Consider the following 23,176-nt stretch of genomic DNA (forward strand, 5'->3'; position numbering starts at 1 on the left):
TTTTTTTTTTTTTTTTAGCATTTACTTTACCTTTTCATAAAAAGGGGATCCAATAAATACAAATACTGGAAAAGAAAACAAGAGATGCTTGTATACAGCTGTGTGATACTTTTAAAATGTTATTTTTGCAAACAGCACATTTGCTAGATATACAAAATGTAGCTTGTGGTTCTAAAAATATAAAGCAATATTCAGAATTAGGTGAATATTAATTATATAAAACTAAATTATCTAATTACATACACAAATGCAACATTTCCATTTATATCCATCTTCGTGTTCTTAGATGACCTCCAATTTATATAACATGTTCCTATTTGATAATTCAATTTATTTAAAATACCACTGTATACTTTACATTATGCACAAGAACAGTGGAACTGGGACCCCATAAGAATAATCACAGAGCCTGTTAGAGTCTCTTAAATGGACTGCAGAAAGGTGTGTAAGTGAGCAGGGGTGAGGGGAGAGGAAGGTTTGAAGCAAAGACAACCTAGTAATATTTAAATTGGAAGGATAATTCAGCATCTTCAAGAACTGTCTAAAGTTTGTGCAGATATCCAGCTGTACACACACATGGGGTGGGGGGACATAACACGCCTCTCTTGGTCTTTAGCATAATGCAGTGCCATGCAGGAATATTTAAGCTAGCTCTGGTATCAGAAGCAGTATAGCCACATTGGTACTGTGATTTGCCCAGACTAATTAACTGAGAGTTTAGGCAGAGACCCGCATTGATACAGTTATATTGCCCCCGGTCCCCAAGCTAGCTTTTTTAGAACGAGTTTGGGTATCTCTGCATAACACGTAACCATATCACACACCACTGTGCCATGCTGCACATCTGATCTACTCAAGCACTTCAGAGGCAAAGGCAAAATGAGGTCTCAAGTTCATTGAGATTCCCCTGCTCTTAGGAAGTCTTGAAGGACTCTGGCACATTGGAAACAACCCAGGAAGTCCTTTTCTGCTGTCATCAGGAATGATAATATTCATATTTCCCATATACTTTTTATAGACTTCAAACTCCATCCTGAAAACAGTCAGGTTTATTGCCCTTCTTGCTCCTTACCCGTGAATGACTTCTCCCTCAGTCTAGTGTAGGGCTGCCTGTGAGCTGCAGGTGTTAGTTTGGGGCCCCTGGCTCTGCCCCAGCCACTGCCCCTTTGCACTGTTCCTGCTGCAGCAACAGCTGCCAGATGCTCTGAATTTCCCCTCCCTTGGGCTTCTGCTTCCTGCTCTGCCCCAGGAGACAGGGCAGAGCAATGTGGTACAGTCCACAGTGGCAGGGAACCCCACAGCAAGGTGTAGTGGAAGACCCCATGCTCAGAAAGCTGACAGTAGAGTTGAGGCAACTGCACTCATGTGCCTGGTGCACTAAGAAGAAAAGTGCTCACATGCCTGGTGCAGCAGGGAGTCCATGGGGGCCCTGTGGCATACGCTTCCACTAGTGAGGTCCACAGGGCACACGACCCTTGGCTGCTAAGCTGGACAATCTCAATCTAGCATTTCCCAATTCTGCTGAGCTCACAACCCCAACCCCTCCTTCTTACCTGTTGGTGTAAGTCCATCTTTCACACCTGAATTACTGTGGGGCTCAGCCCCACTAATAAGTACCATCACCCAAGCTGAGGGCACAATGCTGAGTTTAGGAACTGTCATCTCAGTCCCTAAGGCAAGAGTCTTCTTCCCCTCAGGCAAGCTTTTTCTCCATTTTAGGTTGGAGGTTTTGTCTATTGTAGCCTCAGACAATATCCAAAGAAAGCTTCCCCTGCCTATGAACTCTTCTTCCCAAATGTTTTCCAGTCATCTTTCTAATGGGGATAATTTTGTGAGACTCCATAATCACAGTTACTACTATAACTTCACATGCCCTTGATTAACAAAGGCAAGGACCTACCAAGCTTCAGCTGCTCTGTTAACCAGTTCTGTGCCCAAAATGACTTGACAGCAAGGGCTAAGCCAGGTCAGGTTACTTTGAATGAGACAGGGTTATGGATCCCTGATTTAGATTTTGCTTACCACAAAGTAATGACAGACACAAACAAACATGGTAACATGGAGCAGCTGGCACAAATTCTCACCCACGGTTAAGTGCAAGTAAAGAACTGGGTGTGAATCTATGACTATATTACAGTAAATAAAAGCTGAGCTAGGGTGAGTTAGGCTCTTTTTTATTCACTGATAAGCTGCCCCAGTTTAGTTCTCACTACAGGGTAACTGAGGACACAGCAGCACTTCCTGTGGTACATCTGATGCATAGCAAGTCTCTGACCTCTGTTAATTAAGGACACGGGTCCTATACCCAGGGCACAAAATGTAATTGCAGGCCTGTGTGAATTACAGGCTTCATGGAGTTTATGACTTTAATGCTAACTGCTTCAATCCCTGGTTTGGGAACCATTTAACTTGAACAATTAAATAGAGCCCTGCTCCCAAGAAAATGCTGGGTTAAAAACAAAAACTGGTTATCTTAACATCCCAAGATATTTTCTGGAAAAACTACCATCATTAAAAGAGCAGCTTTAAGCATTGCTTTCTAAATGTTATGTCCTTAGTAATATAATGTGCAGTTAAACATGTATTCAAATTCAAAAATAACAGGTTTATTAAAATGTTAACATTAATCAATTTTTCACAACTGTTTTGTATAGTCCAATGTCTGAGAAAATTTACAAATTGTGATACAAAGAGTTTGTTACCACTTCGTAACTACAATCCGCCATTTTATCTTTTCTTATTGCATATTTTCCCTGTAGACTGAAACCACTGGAGAGCAATATGACTATACATTTGATCTGAAATGACCTTGCATCTAAAAGGCAGAGTTTTCAGGAAATATCCACGCAAGGCCAGATAAGAAAAGTGAGCAAGTGACAAAGCTCCCACTTAGGACACAGAAGTTGTCATTTAAAACCATTTTGTGAAATTGAAATTTGAACATTCATGGAACTAAAAACAGTCATTTTCACATTAAGGATATAAAAATTTGAAAATCTGCATATTTTCCCAATCAATTATTTGTCTACAATTTTTAAAAGTAAGATTTTTCACAGAAAAGAGAGTATTAATGAAAACAGGTAGATTTCAATTTAAAAATGGTCCAATTGTGCCAATTAAGAAAATAAAATAAAAATTGAAATGTTAAGTTGGATCGCTCATAAGAAAAACCAGAAAATGATGTGAAAGCTTCCATTTTGGAAGTTTAAAATTAATTTTGCAATTTTCATGCGTCTACAGAACAGCTAGATGTTAAGTGTGCTGCAGAATAGTAAAGTTTATAAGCACCACTGTTTAATATTTGAAGAATACTAAATTATTAATACCATGGGACTCCACATTTCCAAATCCTGAAACTTTCATTGCATCACGTCTAAATCTTTATAAAATAGTGGCAAGCATTTGTAAAAGTATAGCTTGATGACAAACATGGAGCCTTTTCACTCCTTCTGTTTTATAAGACCAGGACAGGATTTATTGATAAAAAGCACAACAGTAATAATTTTTACCTGGCTATTTTATAAAACCTAAGTAGTTAAAAGAAATGTTCTTAAAATAGTATATAGTGATAATACAGACGTTGTGTAAGCAATTATTTTCTACAAAATGTAATGGGCTAATTTATACTTTTAATATATTAAGAAAATCATGACCAAAGAACATTGCTCCAACAGACTGAAAATTCAGAAAGGCACCAGGGAGTACATATCTTAAGATGTTTATTGATATTACTCCTTCCACTTGGTATTATTCCTAGTAGTAGTGCCAACATTTTCACTGGATATACTCATAAATGGTTCATATTTTATGGTGGAGAATAGAGGCCGTCACTAATTTTAATCTCAAATTAAACAAATATTTATCCATAGTGGACAATAATGTTTTAGATGAGGCGTGATGCATAGAGTTCCTTTTCATTACTACTTTTCTGTTAATTCCACAGAAGCAATGCTAAGAGGCAAACCTCAGGATTATCTGTTTTGTATGTACCCCAAAACCTTAGACTGTTTATTTAAATATAACACATATCTAAACTATACAGTAACGATGTAGCTCAATCCAGATCATTATTATGGCATTCTGATTAAATGTATGGGATTCTAATGATGTACTCTGCATTAACATAGAGATTAGCTACTCTAGGCCATATAATCTCATTCTTTGTTGAAAAAGGAAAAATTTACTGAATATTTTTAGCTTGAAAAATTTCCTCTCAAGTAGATTTAGTCCATAAAATCTAAGAAGGTGAAAGTCTACAATGCCCTCTTTTGTTCAATAATCCCACTTGAAAGATTAACTTTTAATGGAGTGGCTGAAGAGTTTTGCTACTTGGGCTGTAAACAGAAGTCACGTTTGCCCCAAGAGAAAATGATTTATTCCAGTCCTACAGACATACAAGAGCATGGTACCCCTTCCACTCCCACTGAAGCATGTAGAATAAAACGAGCTATTGCTTTTTTCTGAGACATCCTAGTGTGCATCTACAAGGCTAGTGCAGGTCATCCCTTAAGAAACCTGCCAGGATGTGTGCTCTTGCCAGCCACCTGGGCCAAGTACAGACAGTCAACAAGCCTGAGGCTGAATCAATTCAATCTTGCTTGGCAGGTTAGTTGAACCTGCATAGATTAAATTGAAACAGAAGTGAACAGACCTTTGACTCAGGAAATGCAGCCACATGCCTGCAGTAGCTCAGGCTAGAGGCCAGGGGGTGCTAGAGCATGGCTGTCTGGCTATGTGTTCATTTCCTCTTCCTTCTGTTCCTGAGGTTTCTGGGATTTACAGTCCAGACTTACAGTAGCAGGACTCTGCATGGTTGTTCATCACTTCCTCTTCCTGCTTCCAGGTGCTTCTGGGATTTGTAATCCACAGTCGCAGCCAGCAGGAGGTTTCAGCAGGTGAAGGGATGTTCAACTCCCTTCCCTGCCCCCAGGCCCCGGCTGGGGTTTGCCTGGAGGGGAGGCAGTCCCCTCCCCTCCTCCCCTGCAGACTGGACAGCATCCCCAGATGGGCTTCCTCCCAACATACTTTGTCAGCCAGCCTTCAGCTAAGGAGCTGAGGGATAGGGCCAGCCCTACTCTCTGGAGCAGAAAGCAGAGTGCAGCCCAGGGCTTCAAAATGCTGGGGGACTCTGGTTTATCTTAAGCCAGGAAGGGGTTTGGGACAGAAGTTCCATAAACTGGTTTGACCCAAATCATTTAAGTCTGATACTACATTCAACCAGGTTTATCTTAAATCAGTTCCAGCCATTTGAGAACTGGTTTATATGCACTGAGCTTCTGTTCTGTTACAGGTTTAAAACAGTTTCTGGTCACTTAAACCAGTTCGTGTGCAACTTCCATCCCTAGCCCTACAGGCAGAGGAGCTGCAATGCAACTTGGAAGGGCTGTGTTTGACTGACTGTGCTGCTCCTATTTTGATCTACATCAAACAGTTTCAAATGTGACATCTCTTTACAGTTTTACCCTCATAAATATCCTGACATCTGCAAAGGAACAACTGTTGGCAAAAGCCTTTGGCCCAGATCCACTGTAGGGCCCTTCATGGAACGAATGAAGTTCCTAACTGGTCCCTGCTGACATCTACTCTTGGCCTTCTCTCAGAAGTGGACTTCAAACTGTTGATCCTATTAGTTTTGACAACTCCACAGTTACCTTAATGGAGATCTGTAATATAGTAAAAATGCACCTCCCTCTCAAGATAAGCACTTTCTGGCAAGAGCTTTCATGAGATTTTTTTTTAGGGAAAGTGGGAATATTGCTATCTATGCCTGTTTCTCAGCTTGACATTGCTCCATCCAAGTAAGGTTCCCTTCTGTTCATAACAGTAGGAAAGGAATATGTACATGTTTCCAAAAATAGAAAACGGCAACTGACCAATCATTTCCAAAGATTTTAGTTTTAACCTAGAACATACGTAGCAAAATCTAACAACAAAAATTTTTATTGTAAAATTAAATATCTTACAAATCCTCCATTTTTTTCTTTATATTTAGGATTGTTAATGTGCAAGAAGAAAGATGGTAAGGCTCAAACAGAGTAATGCTAACCATGCATTTTTCAAAACAGCAAAAGTTTTAACTCCGCCAGTAACTCATAATACCTTCTTGATTACATCACAAAACCTGTACTTTGATGGATCAAAATTCTGAGAAAGATATTAAGAATTTATAGTAAGTCTTTCTGAATAACAAAACAGGAGATTTGTAAAGTAATAAGCAACACAAGTCTTATTATGGTGACCTTCACTGGAATGCATTGAAACAACTTATTTTAATCATTGGTACTTCCATTTTAAGTTCATCACTTCTCTAGAAAATGCATCAGTAGCTAAGGATGAAGTATTAGACATGGCAGATTCTACTGCAATGAGGGCACACTCAAGGCAGATCCTTCATGTTCAGTAACAAATGGTAATGAAAAACATAACATTCATTTACTTTTTACGTTGTCCTTCCTACTTATCAACCCAAAATGGATATTTATTAGATATTAGTTTAAAGGCAATCCAACTTCTGTTCCTTCTCTTTTTGCATTTATGGTAGTATAACAGATTATGTTTGACTGCTGCCTACCACATCCTGCAACCACAGATGCGATTCTGCTCTCAAAGGATTAGACAGTCTTATTTTAACCTTTTAGTTGGGCTACCAGATAGCACTGTACATTTAAAAAGGAGGGGAGATACCACTCCAGGCATCTTTTCTGATGCTTTTAAAATGGGAAAGACAGTATTTTTTAGCTGAAATTTTCAGACCAAGTGAAATAAATACCTAAAATCTGCATCTTGTGTGACAGATCACAAAATCCTCAAGCTTTAAAAGAGAAAAAAAAATACCAAGAAGAGTTGACTTGGGTCATAGTGGGAGCAACACCTGTATACTTCTGGCAAGGTGGGGCGGAGGGGAGGGTTGGACCCGATGATCTCATGAGGTCCCTTCCATCCCCTAATGTCTATGAAATCCAGTTTGTGAGCTGTTCTATTTGAAGTCAATACTGTTTTTGAATACGGCAACTGCCATTAATACCCGTTAGATCTATAGCAAAAGTGCTGCCTGCTGCGCAGTTCCAAAGGAACACTGAAGCAGGAGGAATAGCTGATCAGAGAGAAATAGATCTGGATAGATTCTCAACTTCACATTTTTGCATTATGGTGTAATTTCTGTATGAATAATCAGGACTACTTTGGGCAAAGCTTTTTCAAATGTATACTTAGTTTCCATATGGCATGGCTGTATGTCTGAAGTTATACTAAGAATTAATGCTTGAAGGGTCTGGTTATTCATACAGGTTTTCATTTTCAAAACCTATATGAGGGAGTCATTAAAACCAATGAATTTGCAAAAACGAACAGAAACGCAGAACACAGACAATACTACAAGGTGAGGCGAGACAGACAACTACAGACCTGCTTTTCTACTGGGTAAGGAAGTCACTTGCAAGTTAATCGTATGCTTTTGTGTGATAACTTTTCTTTCATGATTTGCTGCTCTTTTCTGTCATGGAACTCCAACTACAACTGGAGTTTTCCAATTTGCCAGTGCCATTGTGTTTACAGTGATACTGCCTTGTGACTACACTTACCAATTTCCCTGATCTAACATTCAGCTCCACATCATGAACCTAATTAAGCATTCTAAATGAAGTATTACTTCCTCTGCCCTTACTAATTGAAGTGACTCTGTATAGCATGCTTTAACAATAAGTGAATAGACAAATGCATGCATACACACACATATACACACACCACACAATCACATTTACTCAATATTACTCTTCATATATATATCAGTTAATATGTTTTCAGTTAGCAAATTGATTATATTACTTACGTTAATCTGTTAAAATAAAATACGAAGCAAAAAGTATGGCAATTACTTATCTTTTTTCAAGCACAATCTCAGATCATCCATTACAAGCGACATCCACTAAAAATACACTAGGATAGTTACTTTAATGTTAATCATCTGTTGTTAATGGTTTTTCTAAATGAGATATGTAACTGCTGAATGATACAGAACACATCTGTCCAACTGGCAACCTACAAGCCACTTGTGGTCTGTGAGTGGAGCAGAGCAGAGTTAGGCTGCCTGTGCAGCCAGTAGAGCCAAGTTGCCCAAGCTGTGTGCTGTAAGTAGGAGAGTTATACACTTCAGAATTATTTGAACATCTCAAAAATGGGAAGTTCTATAACAATGTATTTTTTAAAAAGGTCAGTTCTAAGTTATAGCATCTCTTTCTAAATGGGTTGTCTATGTAGATATGTATGATTCCCCAAGAAAACCTGCAGTACAACCACCATTTTTTTTTTTTTTTTTTTTTTTTTTTTTTTAAAACAACCACCCCTCAATCCTTTTCACACAAATCAACCTGATGAGAGTAAAAGCACATAGATGATTACAGAAAGATAAAATTAAGAAAGTAGCCTGGTGTGCTGAGTTAGTAGAAAAGAGACCAGATGAGCAGTATCAACAGGTGACTGACTAGCCATGGCAAGGTCCTTGAAACAAAGGACTTGGGCTTAAATACTGTAGTGGTTTGTGACAGACTAATAAACTAAGGGTTAATTAGTTACACCAAAAAAATGACATAGGCACTATAAAACATATTACTCATTTTGATAATAAATTTAATTTTGTGCCTTCACATTTTCATTTTCGATAAGCCACTATTGTATTCATGGCTAATGTCTACTTGTACTTCAGATGTCAGAGGATAATCTGGAGTTTTGGACAGCTGGGACAGTTGATGACGTTCTGATTACCAAAATAGCACAGAAGGGAGTTTGAGATTCTGCAACCAGAATATTAACTGTAGTTGCAGCTAAAATGCAAAACAAGGAAATGCCAACATGGACAACTATTTAGTCATCCCTGAATTTGAGAGTCAACAGCTTACAGACAAATACAGGGGCAGTTACCTTCCAAGACTATGCTTCATGTCATCTGCAAATTGAAGACATCCCATAATTAGTAAAGATTCTTTACATAACTTCAGCATTATCACCACTACTTTATGGGGAACAAATTATAATTTTTTTAAATGATGAAAAGTGATGTTCTAGAACATTAGATAACAAAATAAAAGGAGTAACGTGTTCATTGTACTGCTGTCACAAAGTCAACCCAACAATTCTTGCTAAAACTACATTTATGTGCTTCCTTTGTTGAGAACAAGAAGTTTTGAAAGGCCACATTACTATTATTAGCAAGATGCATGTCCATTTATGCTTCAAGTCAAAACAGCTATACCATAATATCATTTTTAACTTTGTTTTACTATTGAAATATATAATAAACTAGACGCCTCTTTGTTATCACTAGTATGTGTGTATCAGTGAATTCAAAACTACAAAATATACTGCTGGGATTAAGCAGCGCCACAGAGACTCCTGACTTCCTAGTACTGCAAAGGGTACTGCATCTTCCTCACATTACATTTACTAAATTTGTTCATTAGCTTCTCAAAATATCTCATTTTGCAGTAGCCTATTACACTGGATATATTCCTATTTGAAGCATACTTCCTTACTTAATAGGAAGATTTTTAAGTACAGGTTTCCCTCACTAACCACTGGGGTTAAGTTCCTGAAAGTTTCTGTTGTTGGCACGACAAAAGGCTTATGGGAAAAAATGGCAGGCGGCAGGCTGATGCACGGCCACAGAAAACCGTGGTTACTCCAAACTGTATACCATGGTAGCCAAAATGGTATACAGAATATTAAGCATGGATACTCAAAACTGTGGTTGGCAAGGGAAACCTGTACTCCTTGTTGCCTTATAAACAGATTTTATGATAGTATTTATAGTTACACTATAGAACCTCTCCCAGCCCTAATATTTTCACTGGACATTACTATGCTGAGAAAAAGCATAGTTACTGAATATCACCAAGAAGTTATAAGAATGATCCTTATTGCATGGTTCATGTTATCTTGAGCTAGGTACTGTAATATGACTTCATCACTGCCTAACTGCACTTACAATGAGTTTATGTTAATAGATATGTTCTATATAGATGCTGTCTTTTGTTCATTCACAATGTAACTTAACAGGAAGATGTTTTTAAAATAATATAAATATTCTATAATAACCACTGAGTTTAGAGTTCATTATTTAAAGCATGATGCTACTCCTATTTCTCTGTCACAGAGGAACACATAAAGGTCGTTTAAATAAAATGTCTGTAGGTATACCTGGAGCACTTGCCTTCAGTACAAAACACCTTTGAATGGCTTCCATTATTAGACATTTTGCAGCAGGTCAAAGTCACTACTCCACCTCTTTTGAAATGGATTACTCCAAACTTGAAGAGCGCATTTAACCTGTGCTATGCAAAACAATGTGAACTTATTTAAATTTTCAAATTATTTCTCTGTTTGCCCTCTACTTAAATGGTTAGTGCTTTTCATTATTTTCTCTCTCAACATTTCTGTCTCGAACAGCAATTGCTTATAAACAATATCACAGGGGAAGGAAGATTCAGTGCCTGGAGCTAGATTGGAACTCAGGTGCAACTCCTTGCTCCATTACAGACTTCTGCTATTGCCTCAGGCAAGTAGCTTTAGACTTTATCCATAATGGGATTTAGGCACAGTGACACTAAGCATTGCCATTTCTAATCTTAAGGCATCTGGCCCCTGGGGCAAAAGCCACAGGCCTGGGATTGGTATCTAAGTTCCCTATACAATGTGTAGGGCAGCAGTTCCCAAACTGCAGACAGCAACCCCAAATGAGATCACAACATCAGCAGTTGGGTTGCAAGATTTATGTGCCTACAGTGAGATGCAGGGCTGCAACAGGGCTGGACCAGCTCCAGGCAGCTCCACAGCCCAGTAGGCAGGATCCAGCAGAGAAGGGAGTACTACACCATCATGGCTTCTAAGGTGAATTGCAGCAGCAGGGCAGAGTTGTGTCCCCACTGCTGCCACGTGGAGAGGGGGCACCTTGGCTTGGCAGCCTGTGGCAGTATGGTGCTCCCTCCCATACCAGGCCCTGCCCACTGGGCTGTGGAGCCCCCAGGGCATGAGGGCAGCAAGACAGGGAGCCCCAAGCCCAGAGCCTCCTCGCCACAGGGTCTGCTCCAGCCATGCTGCCCACAGGGGAGGGGATAGGGGGGAGCCAATCCGCTCTGGCAGCAGCCAGAGCTTGGGTGCTTCTGGTAAGGGCTAAGGGGCTATGGGCCCTGGCTCAGGGACTTGGTGGGAGTGGGGGGCTGCACATTGGGAGGAAGAGGCGGCAGGATCAGGGGGCTGTGGTTTGGAGTAAGGGGCACCAGAAGGGCAAGGGAGTTGTGGGTTGGGAGTGAGGGGCATCTGGGGGAGAAGGGATGCACTGAGGAAATGGGGTCACACTAAGGAAGAGTTTGGGAAGCACTGGTATAGGGAAACAGAGGTGTAAAATGGGATTTACTACATGCCTGAATCAAAGTTCACCAACAGGAAATGTTGCAGAGTGGCCACAATTTAATGGAACAGGAAGGAGGTTATGCAGATTAGAAATAATCCTGACCTGAAGTGGCATAACTTTGAATTGAATAATGAGTACTTTAAACCACTTAAAGGCATTAATGTCCAGCCAATCCAGGGGTTAAGAGCTCCAGAAGCCACCAATACTACCATGTAACAAGGCCCTTAGGCTGACAGGCTGAAGTAACTATTGGCCTTATTACACCTTATACTGCAAGATGCACAAATGTTGATCAGTGTTAATGCTAGCTTGGAGTTTGAAACAGTCACACTCAGTCCAGAAATCTTCTTTGACTGTCCCCCACCTGCAGAGCTATGACTCGCCACAAGAGACCTGGTAAGCAGAGGCAGGATCAGGATCTGTAGCTGTGAGTTTCCACTAGAGAGCTGGTGAGCCAGGGCAGACTTCTATTCCTGTTCTACAGGAGGTGGCATGAAATATCCTGGACACTAGAGGACTTCAACTCATGCAGCACATCTGTGGGGACTGGCCACACATCAATAGAACAAGAGCTGAGTAGTGCAGATCAGAGATAATCCTGACCTGTAGCAGCATAACTTTGAGCAACATTATGAGTGCTTAAAACCACTTTAGGTTGTTAACTTGCAGACAATCCAGGGATTAAGAGCTCTAAGAGTTGCTCAAAATTACCATGTAATAAAGGACCTGTGTAGGTTTAGCTTTAAGAAAAGGAAATTTAAGAGGGAGTTACCAAATAATGGAAGGCTGCCATTAACAAAATCCAAAAAAACCCCCCCAAAAAACCTATCCTGCCACACAGGGCAGGACAAACAATAGGCTTGAACAACAAGGAAAATCAGAACAAATTTAAGGAAAATCTCCTAATAGTAAGAGTTTAGGGACATGGAACAAACTGTATGAGTCGAAAAATCTCCTTATCAAATATTTTCAAGGAAAGGGCACAATGAATCTGTGTAGGGGGCTAAGTCAGATGATCCTTAAAGTCCCTTTCAACACCATGATTCTGTGATACTTACCACTTTATCTTTAATTAATGGCATAATCTTATTAATCCAGGTATCTTTTTTCCCCAGAATATTTAAAAATGTGGAGTCTTTATATTGGACTATTTTAGAGTCCTAATTTTGGTGCCAGATAGTAACACCACTTTTATTTTCAATTCAGGCCTGTTAAAAATGTGAGAAGTATGATCATCTTAGAGTCTTTATAATTATCAAATTTTATTTCCTAAGTAGCTCGCTGGACTAGCTAACATTCACTAAGGTAAAAAAAATCCACCAAAAACAACAACAACAACTTTTGTTAGAAGGGCTTTATAATTGGTAATTGTTTATGCCACAGGCCACAAGGCCTCAACTCAGGGGAACAAACAGGAAGAAAAAGATTAATTTCTAAGGCTATTATAAAGGAGGATAAGATTTCCATCAGCTTTGAATAGCTTTGTTCTTTATATGTTTGAGAACCAGGTCTGAGGTCTCTTATAGTAGGCGACTTCAGATAGCATGAAGACATGTGCAAAATTGCAGTAGTTAACCATACATTTTATATCTAATAGAATATTCCATTATATTTAACATTAGCACAGATTCACAATCGCATAGTATTGGACTATGAACACAACTGAATGGAAAATATTAGGTACAGACAAAGACAAAACTATACTGTGATACTATTCAGTACACTTCTGAATAGGGAATTAAGAATTGGCTTCTGTTTTTCCAAGGTTAAAAAAATAAAAGGATAAAGCTATGCATACTCCAAAGAAATAAGAATTATACTTAGTAATTGGACTATCAAGCTCTTCCCAGAACTGTTCAATTTTTAAAAACTTATACTAGAATTATACTTATATATAACTGCATAAAATTACATCAAAAAAGTATGTGAATGATACTTACCAGTTAGTTTACTAGCAAGGAGAATACCCAGCTGCAACTACCATATTTATCTGCATACCACATGCCGCTAAAATAGACATGCACCCTGTTTTAGGAATGAAGGAGGTGGAGGGGGAAACGACAATGATTTTTCCAGAATCTTCTCTGCCATTGCACTGGCTTGCACATTATCGCATGAAGCGGGGGCAGTGTCCCATAGTTACTGCCACTCCCCTTCTCCCTGCTGCTCAGCCAACAGTTGCAATCACTGCCAAACTGGCAGAAGAGGGTTAAACCTATAGCTGTGTTGGTCCTGCAGCAGGCTGAAGCGGGGTGGGGGGCATGACAATGATAACAGGACTTTGCTGTGCTCCATTTGGTCAGAGGGTTTCTCCTTGGCTAAACTAGTGTACAGCCACCTGCTGCCTTTCAGGCATTCTTCTGCCTCTATTCTGGCACAGAAATTAGTTTCTTTAAGACGCACCCAAATTTGGCATAGTTAATTTTTGGAGAAAATGTGGATGTGGTATGCAAATAAACACAGTATTCTATAGAAAAAATATTTTCTCAATACAAAGCAAACAATACATAATTAAAAAAAAGATATAGTTGGAAGAGCTCTCTCTTTCTAATTTCACTCAAACCTCCCCAAAACCCCCATATTTATAATTTTGTGAACTATGAAGATCAGATAGTTTTAGGAATGTGGTGTATTGAAGAATGGAGAAAAAAACAAAAACATGGCAATGTGTAGACAGACATTACAAAGAATAAACTATTACTGGAATCAAAGTTAGCTTCCTTACAAGACAAATACATTGTCACCTTCCAGCTAGAAGGAACGCAAGGCGTGTAATATTAAATTGAATAATCTCCAAAGTCATCACAAGGCATTAAAAACAAATAAGGATACTGAGGTTGCAAGTCAAATATTAGAGTTGGCAGTAGTCAACAGGAACTGGTAACTATTCTTTGAAACTAACAGATCATGAAAGATGTGTACCCTCCCTATAGAAACGTAACACAGTAGCTTAACTATTTTGTCTTGTAAAAAAAATATACGTCTGTACTTTAAATGTTAAAATGCCACTGTCCAAGAACACTTTGAAGAGCACTTTGCTAGTCTTCCTTTTCTCTAAGGACCTCATTACTTGAATTTTGTTAAAAGACTGCTGCCCCCCACAAACCCCTCCATTACAGTTTTTCTTTATAGTTGGAATTTAACAGAATTAATTATGTCATTTTCAAGTTCAGCTAAGAATACTGGTTGGCACATCATAGAAGATAAAGCAGTTTATATTCTTTATAGGGGCTGCAAGGTCTTGTTGTGGTCATTTTTACAACAGTAACAGATAATTCCTTTATTTACTACTTACCAAGTCCTAAAAGATCAATAGTGGGCTCTGGTGTTTTTTTCGGACTTGCTTTAGGCTCTAACGGCTGTTCCTCCTTCTTCTGAGGCTTTAGAAGGGAAAAAAATTGCATTCATACATTTAAAAAAATTAATATATGGTGAGTCTGTTGTTAGCAACTTACTGATACAAGTACTTTAAGCATCCTTGAATACATATCACACAGATACTTTATAGAACAACTTTGTATGATGCAGTCTGACTAAGCCGAATTAATTTTCTAAAGAAATAAACTGAACAAGTGAGGGGTAGGATTAGGAAATGAATAGCAAAACTTACTCTTTTACAAGCATTCATTCACATTCTAAACATAATAGGACAATTTACTGTATTTAGGACAAGTTCAATACCAAAAATATGTTTACTGTTTACTATTAAGACTGTTAGTGAGCAAACAAATGATTTATGAGTATAACCGAGTTGCAATTAATTTTGATTTAACACAATCAGTATAGTTCTGTCACTGTAAAGAGAAAAAAAGCTAAGTTTATGAGCTTTTAAAAAGCTGGAAATAAAAACAGAAAAATGGGCAAAACTGAAGAAGACTGAGAAGTAAAAAACATATTTGGCAGCCCTGATATCAACTGAATTGCAGACATTTTGGCTGCTCAAGGCAGCAGAGACAGCCCTTTGAGACAAAATATGTGTTCACAGGTTTAACTTGTTGATATAGGAACAAATGAGAATCTTGTACATACAACCTAATCTATAAAATCAGTTGATGCTGAACTGAAAGAAATATTATGATTAATCTGTTACTGAAAAGTAAGATTCTGAACAAGAATTCAAGCAAACAATCAAAATGACAACTGTATAAGGAACAGAAGGTATGATGATATGTTTTCATTCCATTAAATCTAAATTATGACTAAAATTATAATAAAATTATAAATTAAAAGACGCATACATTTCAGGAAAGGTGCACACAATAATATGAAAATTATGTCTGGTTCCTTTTCAACTGTTGTAGGAAATGTATGGTTCACTGCAATTGTGAGAAGAAATGGTTTGTTATGTTGCTTGGTCTTATGATTTTGAGAAAATATTGTTGATTGTTTGCCAATATATACCAAACGTTACTAAAACAATAAAAACTACAGTTAAAATGGCACAAGACAGCTTTTATTATATCAATTTCTGTTGAATATAGCAAATCTGAAAGCACCATATTGAAATGCAATAATGCATGACAGGGCTAGTTTCAAATGCTATTGTGTGTTCCTAAAAAGCAAAATACCTCTTTGCATTCATTAGTAAGAATTAGACAGCTGAAATGTAAATAATATTCTTCTTTGCTTAGCAATGTACTGATTATCATAGGGCATTAATCTCATTACTTTAATCTAAAAATGCAGTAAGAGTAGACTCCATTGAGTCCTCTTTTTTTTCTTTTGTCAAATGAGTGTTTTAATTCTATGATTGTCTACTATTCAAAGGCTTTCATTACATATACAAACAGACCAAAACGGGAGTAAGAACAATTTACAGAGAAAAACGAATATAGATAATAAGCCCTAAATTATATTTTTTCAGTTATTATAGAAAAATTCAATACATCTGACAGAAGAACAGAGGTACTATCCATATACAGTACTGCAACTCTTATGATTTGATAATGAGTCTTGCAACATTTGTTGTTTTACTTAAAAACCCATTTGGTGAAAACAAACCAATATACGCGAGTTTTAAGAACAGTTAGAAATAGACTTTTAGCAGGCCTACAAACATGTTTGTCTAAGTACTGGTGTTCTACCAATGTCAGAAATATTCCCAAAGCATTCCCTTGCTTCCTCATAAGTCACAGTATATACCGTGAGTACCCTTGTAATTAACCAGTAAATAAGAACCACTATACTGGGTGAAACCAGAGGTGCATCTACTGCAGTATCTGGTTTTGGCTTTATTAGCAAGCAGCAGATGCTTGCGAAGAGTATTACAAATAAAGCATGTGTAGAATGATTCATCCCCTGTCAACAACCTTTGATGAAGGACCTTCATCAAAAGGTTTTTGAAAAAAATCCACGTACACTGTATCAACTTAGCCCTCCTTATCCATACATTTCTTGACTCCCTCATCCAACTGTAGATATTATGGAGAAAAATATATAAAAGTACTCAAAACTATGAGAAGGAGAGTTAGTCTCTTTCAAAAAAACAAAAGTGATAACAGTAACAGCAATTGAAAGTGAACAGGTTTTACTATTTAAAGGGTGGAGCTGTTTAATTTTAAATTTTACACTGAATCATAAAGAGAATCATGTGTGCAAGCTCAGTCTTTGAATAATTTTACTTATGTAGACTCATGCTCAGTTTTCAGAGAAGACTGTTCCCGAGACATGCTAAACACTAAATATTCAATATATGGTATACACAGTGAGGAAGAGGAGCTATTGTGTACTGTTATGAACTGGTACTTTACAACAATGAACACATTTAAGATAAATCTAATGTGCCTCTGAATCTATATACCATTATGTTAATGTAACTTAAGAAAAACTGGCTTGTTAAACCCTCTGCACTAAATACATAAACACAAATCCAGTTGATGACCATCATAGTAAATAGAGATTTTCCCTGTCTTGACTAGTGCTAGAGCCAAGATGCCCTCTGTGCGTTTCTCAGAAAAGAAAATTTGCAATCTTGCTCTCCACTACCACTAAATGACTACATCCGTAAATTCTCTACAATGGAGCTGACCGAGTAGCAGAGAGTTACTGCTGATTTACACAGTGGTTGTCCACTGCTGAGTTGATCTTAGTAATTAAGTGTGTAATCTAAAGTAACTCCTAGATGTACTGAATGTGGTTCATGTAATAGTCATTTTCTATTCCAGAAAATCTCTGCAATGTGGTTAAGTTCCTGTACAGTGTTGGTTTAAATGAAATGGAGCATGCTCTGCTAAAGTCCTGACACTATCTCAGCAATGCTCAACCTTTTGACCCCATGGGGGAGATGAGTGTCACAGGGCCCGTCTGTGAGCTAGACTGCATCCCACACCAGAATTGGGTCCATATGCCAGGATTGGGCCCTGCACCACCATTTGGCTGTGCGCCAGAACCAGACTCCAGGATCCTATCCTGCCCTTGGCCAATTCTGCATGCCAGGATCAGGCCCTCTGCTGCCCTGTGCACTCAAATCTAGCATGCAGGCTGGATGACAGGGTGATGGGCCAGATCTGGCCTGCAGGCTAGGGGTTGAGAACCCCTGCACTAGCTAATTACCTGGGTTAGGAACAAAAGTGGTCACAAAATCAATCAGTTTAATATTAGTTTGCTTGTCTTGCTAAGCACCAACATCCTCTGCCCCTTGTCTTTTATATTCTAATTTCTGTCTCCTTTTTATACTCTGCTTTCTGCACATTCTTTCACAACATCTGATGAAGTGAGGTGTAACTCATGAAACCTTGTGAGATTATATATAATGTGTAATACACACACACGGTGAGTGGGAGTGAAAGAGTGATATCATACACACACATTGGTTAGTCTGTAAGGTACAGACTGGTTAATCTATAAGAGGCAAATCTTCTCTACCTTATGTTCGCTAATATCAAATCTCAGATACATTTTTGCATCAGGCTGTCATATTTTTACTTCAGGTTGTCTTCAATCTTTTTAAAATCTGTCTGGAAGTCCCTATCTGAATGGTGTGCAGACTGCTGGAAGCAGACTATTGGTAAAAATGTTAAAAGAAGCATTCTGGAGACTCTGGATCCAACTCTTTGTATTACTTAGGATCATCTCTCTTGAAGCATCATTTCCAGAGATGTAATGAAGTATCAGGGTAATATTTGGACAACTGGCCAGCAAACCTGTGCACCAGGAAGTGTTATATGCTGCTGGTCAAGTCAAATAAAGAAACAGCCTCTGTTTCCTTCATCTGTTGCAAGATATTTTCCATATAAACAGTAAGAGCAAGAACTAGGTCACAAATACACCTATTAAGGCTGAACCCTGCCTGGTTGTCAGTCAGAGACTACTTTAATCTAGGCATAAGTCTTGGGAGAATTAACCTCTCCAGCAGTTTGCACTGACAGCTTAGAAATTATACTGGATAATAGCCAGCCAGAAGGAAACTATCCTTTCCAGATTTTGCTTATAGATATCAAACCCCAGCTTTGTATTGCATCTGGTGTATTGTGCTCTCTCAGATGACATGGGGCATAAGACACAACATCCACTGCATACTCTTCTTTTGAAGTACAGTATTTTTTGTGAAATTTTGTCAAAGCCACAGGAAGCTTTGTCCTGCTTTCAAGGTAGCTCAGTAGTCTCAGCTTCTTCAGTGGAGGATGGCTGGATGATTTCTTCCTCACGAATACAGAGCCACTCTACATTAGCACCATTCTTTCTTTGCTGATCCTTCAAGATTTTGGGTTTGTTTTTTAAACTTACTTTCAAACTCAGGTTACTACTTCTCATCAGTATTGTCTGTCTGTCTGTCTGTCTGTCTGTCTGTCTGTCTGTCTGTCTGTCTGTCTGTCTGTCTGTCACGCACATGGAAGTCAAAAAATGCCCTCTAGATTTAATCCTACATCTGCATGCTTTATGAACGCGAAGTAACTGATATTGTCCACTAAACTATTTCTTCATTGCCTTCTTTAAATGTCAACAACTTTATTATCTACTCTATTTCTCCCTCACCAAGCCATCTCTAAATCCTGCTAGTTCTTTCCTCCTGAAATCCACTGTTTCCCCTGTTGTTGTCCTAGCTGGCATTTACAAAACTATAAACTCCTTGGGAATATATGGTACAAGAATAATATACAGTTAAGTTTCTCACAATGACATCACACAACCAAATTTCAATATAGGCAGTTATACATACAGACTCCCTTTTGGTGCTGTATTACCTAAATGCACAAAATACAAGTGGCCCCAAAATAAGCAATGAACATTACATTTTGACAAAATCTTATTATAAATAATTTACTTATAAAACAAGAAGTTGCAATTTGGAGTACTTCATGATAAATCCTTTACCAAAGCAAATGGTTAATAACACAGTGTATGATCTACAAATTCTCTGGCACCCTTCTATTATTTTGGGGAAAATGACAAAGTAGTCTATACTAAATTTCCACTCAATCGCACAAAGTTTGGTTAGCTTGGATTCACCACATGGGCCTTCAGCAGCATGTTCAATGCTATCAATCTTTATTCAGGAAGTCCACCAGCTTTAAGGTTTTATATGAATAAACCAAAACAAAATTCATATCCTAACAAATGTAAAAAAGCAAATCAACTCTGAGTAGATAAAATTAGACCTTCTATAATTTATCAACTTTTTTTTTTTTTTTTTTTTATAACAAGCAAGAACATAAGGTCTAACTTAGATGAAATAATTTTATAAAAAGTAATTTCCTTAGACATGCTGAGCAGATACTTCATTCAAATTATTAAGTCTTCATTAGTAAGAGCTTCACCGTCCAAACTGCTTGTAATTCATAGAGCTACTCAGTATAAATTTAATCAAAGTCATTTACTTTCCCACTCCAGCATTTTTCATTTCTCTGATATTTTAAATATATAATGAAACAGTTCAGTCTATCAGTTTTTGGTAACTCACTGTATACTACTCAGGATACAGTTCCATATTTTAACGGTTACAATTAAGGACAACCCCCCCCCCCATTCTAAAATATTAACACACAAATACAAAAGGGAATTACATGAACAATTTCCATTATTTGAAAAATTACTCTTTAGATGCAATTCTAATAACATTATTTTAACTTACTGAGTAAAATTCACCTTGCTGTTCCTAATGTTGCTTTGGTGCTCTATTTCCCACTACCCCCTTACTCTATTTTTTCACATAGGGAGCAGTGTTTGGAAACCTACCAGGAGCCAAAGCTCATAAGTCTCTAGCACTTACAGCCATACAAGACTTGCCTTTAAGACTGTGGTAAACCTGATTCATTCTCCAAAATAAAAAAAGTACAGTGCTTGGTCCTACTCCATAGGTGACATTTAAGTGTATAACAGTATTTACTTGAAAATGAAATTTTCAAAATGACTTATTGTATCATCAGCAATTTAAAATGTACAAGTATTGTAGCTTAGTAGATAAAAGCTAAATAATCTTACCTAAACTTGCTCGGTATACATCTCAGCAAAAACAAGCAGCAAATATTGAACTTTGTACGAATATTTTATTCTGGTAAGAGAAAAGTATTATAGAAGAATAGCTTTTATGTAACAGCTTGTAGTATTAAGATAATACTATATTGACTCAATCCAATTTAACTGAAAATTTCTTGAATTAGTTGAACCTTGATAAATCAGTAAGTAACATATTGCTAATTGCTCTAGTCGCGTCATCTATGGTTGATTTTACAGCGGTTTGTTTATCTCTTTCAGATAAAGGAGAAAAATTATTTCTCCTACAAACATTTTCTAGTTGTTAAGGAATTGTTTTTGAGAAGGACAAGAGAATCAAATTCTATTTTATATTACATATTTGATAGGCTAATTACCAAGAACAGCATGACATAATTAAGACATCTAAAAATTTAAATGTCCTAGGTCTCAATTTAAGCCAAAAGACGTTCAAATGGCTTGTCAGCTGGAAACAATACATCCATTCTGAACTTAACTACTGCATACCATCTGTGCTGCATGCATAAGACCAATCTATTCAGGACTTCCACAATACACCAATGAAACAAGTTAAAGACCTGGGTAATGGAATATAATTGATAGTACGTAATGTTGGTGCCCTAGCACCATCACATCAGTAGAGCAATTATACACTTTATTCTAGGAATTCTCATTTTGCAGAAAGTATCAAGGAAACAAAGATGCCCCTACATATTTAGTCACCACATGCTGATAGACTTGGATAAATTGCAAAGCCCTGACCTAGACTAAACATCAGGTGTTTCCAGTCATTTGCAATTCTGAAAACTTAAGCCCATCTCTAAGTGTCAGCAATGGTGCCCTACTTTGGCGCTGATAGGCTCCGTCTCTGCTGCAACCTGGGGCCCTGTAGCAGCTGTGTTGGCTCTGTGCTGCTGCTATGAGGCAGGACTGGGATCATGCTCTGTGCCCCAGGCTACAGTGGGGACAAAGCCTGCCAGTGCTGAAGCAAGTGTAAGTGGGAGGGAGGTGGGAAATTGGGAAAGCGGGAGCAGAGGCCGTTAAATGGGGCCAGGGAATGGAGGGTCAGGCAGCAAGCTGCTTGACTTTCCCATACCACCAGTTGTCCCCACTGCCTGCTCTCCTGTAGTGGTAAGAGAGACGAATGCAAGACAGCCCTCCAATAATTAAATTCTATACACAGAAAATTACAACAAATTTACATAATCTAATTATTGGGGAGTTATCTTAAATTTAGGGCCATCTTGGATACACCTATATACTCTATGGATAGAGCACTGGTAGGCAATCCCCAGCACGCATGCCAGTGTGACACGCAAAAGCATTTTACTCGACGCACATGCCTTAGGGTGGATGGCAGGGAAGTAGCCGGGGCTGCGCTACCATGGCAAGGATCGAGTCCTTTGCAGTTCTACCACCTCCCGCCCCTGGGACACCAACATCTTACAGGTTGAGGTTACTGCTGTTTCTGGCACTCTGCCCACAAACATTGCCAACCCCTGGTGTAGAGTGTCACAGTATCTCAATTGTGCAATAAAGGTAACACATGCCAGAAGTCTAGGCAAGGGAATGCGAGTAGGAGTGCCACCACCAACCACTGCAATATTGTAACTGAATACAATGCTGTTGATCAACTTGGAGTACCCCTAATGGATTGGGTCCCTACAGGGACTTCAGCACCTTTCCACTACCAAACTGGAAAGAAATCTGGAAAGCTTGGTGGGAGTTCATTAAGGGTTTTTACACAAGCTCCAGCAGTGGAGGTACTTTAATTAGAGCTTCTCCAAGAGCCGCTCTAATTAAAGTGTCTGCAGCATCTTGTGCTAATTATCACACTCCAACCAGCGCGCCTCATGTATCAGCATCCCTGCACTTCAGAATGGCAGCCAGGGGTGCTTTGATGAGCTTTACTTAAATGCCCCTGCTGTGATTTTGAAGTGTGGGGATGCTGATACATGAGTCATGGAAGCTGGCTGGAGCATGATAAATAGTACACTACAGTAGGCTCGATTAGTCGGGTCTGCTCTGAGAAGCTGTAATTCCTGAACAGCCTCCCTGCACATCTACAGGCACCCTAAGGTACCTAAGCCTTCCACTTCTGACCATGCTAATTTTTTTCCGGGCAAGTACAGAAATCCAACACCTTTGGAACAATTCTGTCCAAAGTGGAAGCAATGGCAAAATTTACATGTACTGAATTCTGTGGCTTGCAGAACAAGGCCAAACTTGACTACCCTGTGGGTCACAGGTACATACAAACCCATATTGGATTTGGCCCTAAACTGCTTACACACAATACACTGATAGAATTACATTTTGATACAGAAGAAAGGTTCCTGT

The 23,176-nt window shown here is 38.5% G+C and overlaps 1 protein-coding gene across 2 annotated transcripts in view; it reads right to left on the bottom strand.

Annotated features, from left to right (window-relative positions):
- Nucleotides 1–23,176, bottom strand: part of SMAP1 (small ArfGAP 1) — a 275,010-nt gene that overhangs the window by 47,125 nt on the left and 204,709 nt on the right. For both annotated transcript variants that reach the window (XM_019520491.1, XM_019520490.1), the window contains one exon: nucleotides 14,700–14,784. In XM_019520491.1, the coding sequence (XP_019376036.1) occupies nucleotides 14,700–14,784 (85 nt within the window). The remainder of the gene's footprint in view (nucleotides 1–14,699; nucleotides 14,785–23,176) is intronic.

The sequence above is a fragment of the Gavialis gangeticus genome, unplaced genomic scaffold, assembly GCF_001723915.1.
Source record: "Gavialis gangeticus isolate Ggan-Ray unplaced genomic scaffold, GavGan_comp1, whole genome shotgun sequence".
Lineage (NCBI taxonomy): Eukaryota > Metazoa > Chordata > Crocodylia > Gavialidae > Gavialis > Gavialis gangeticus.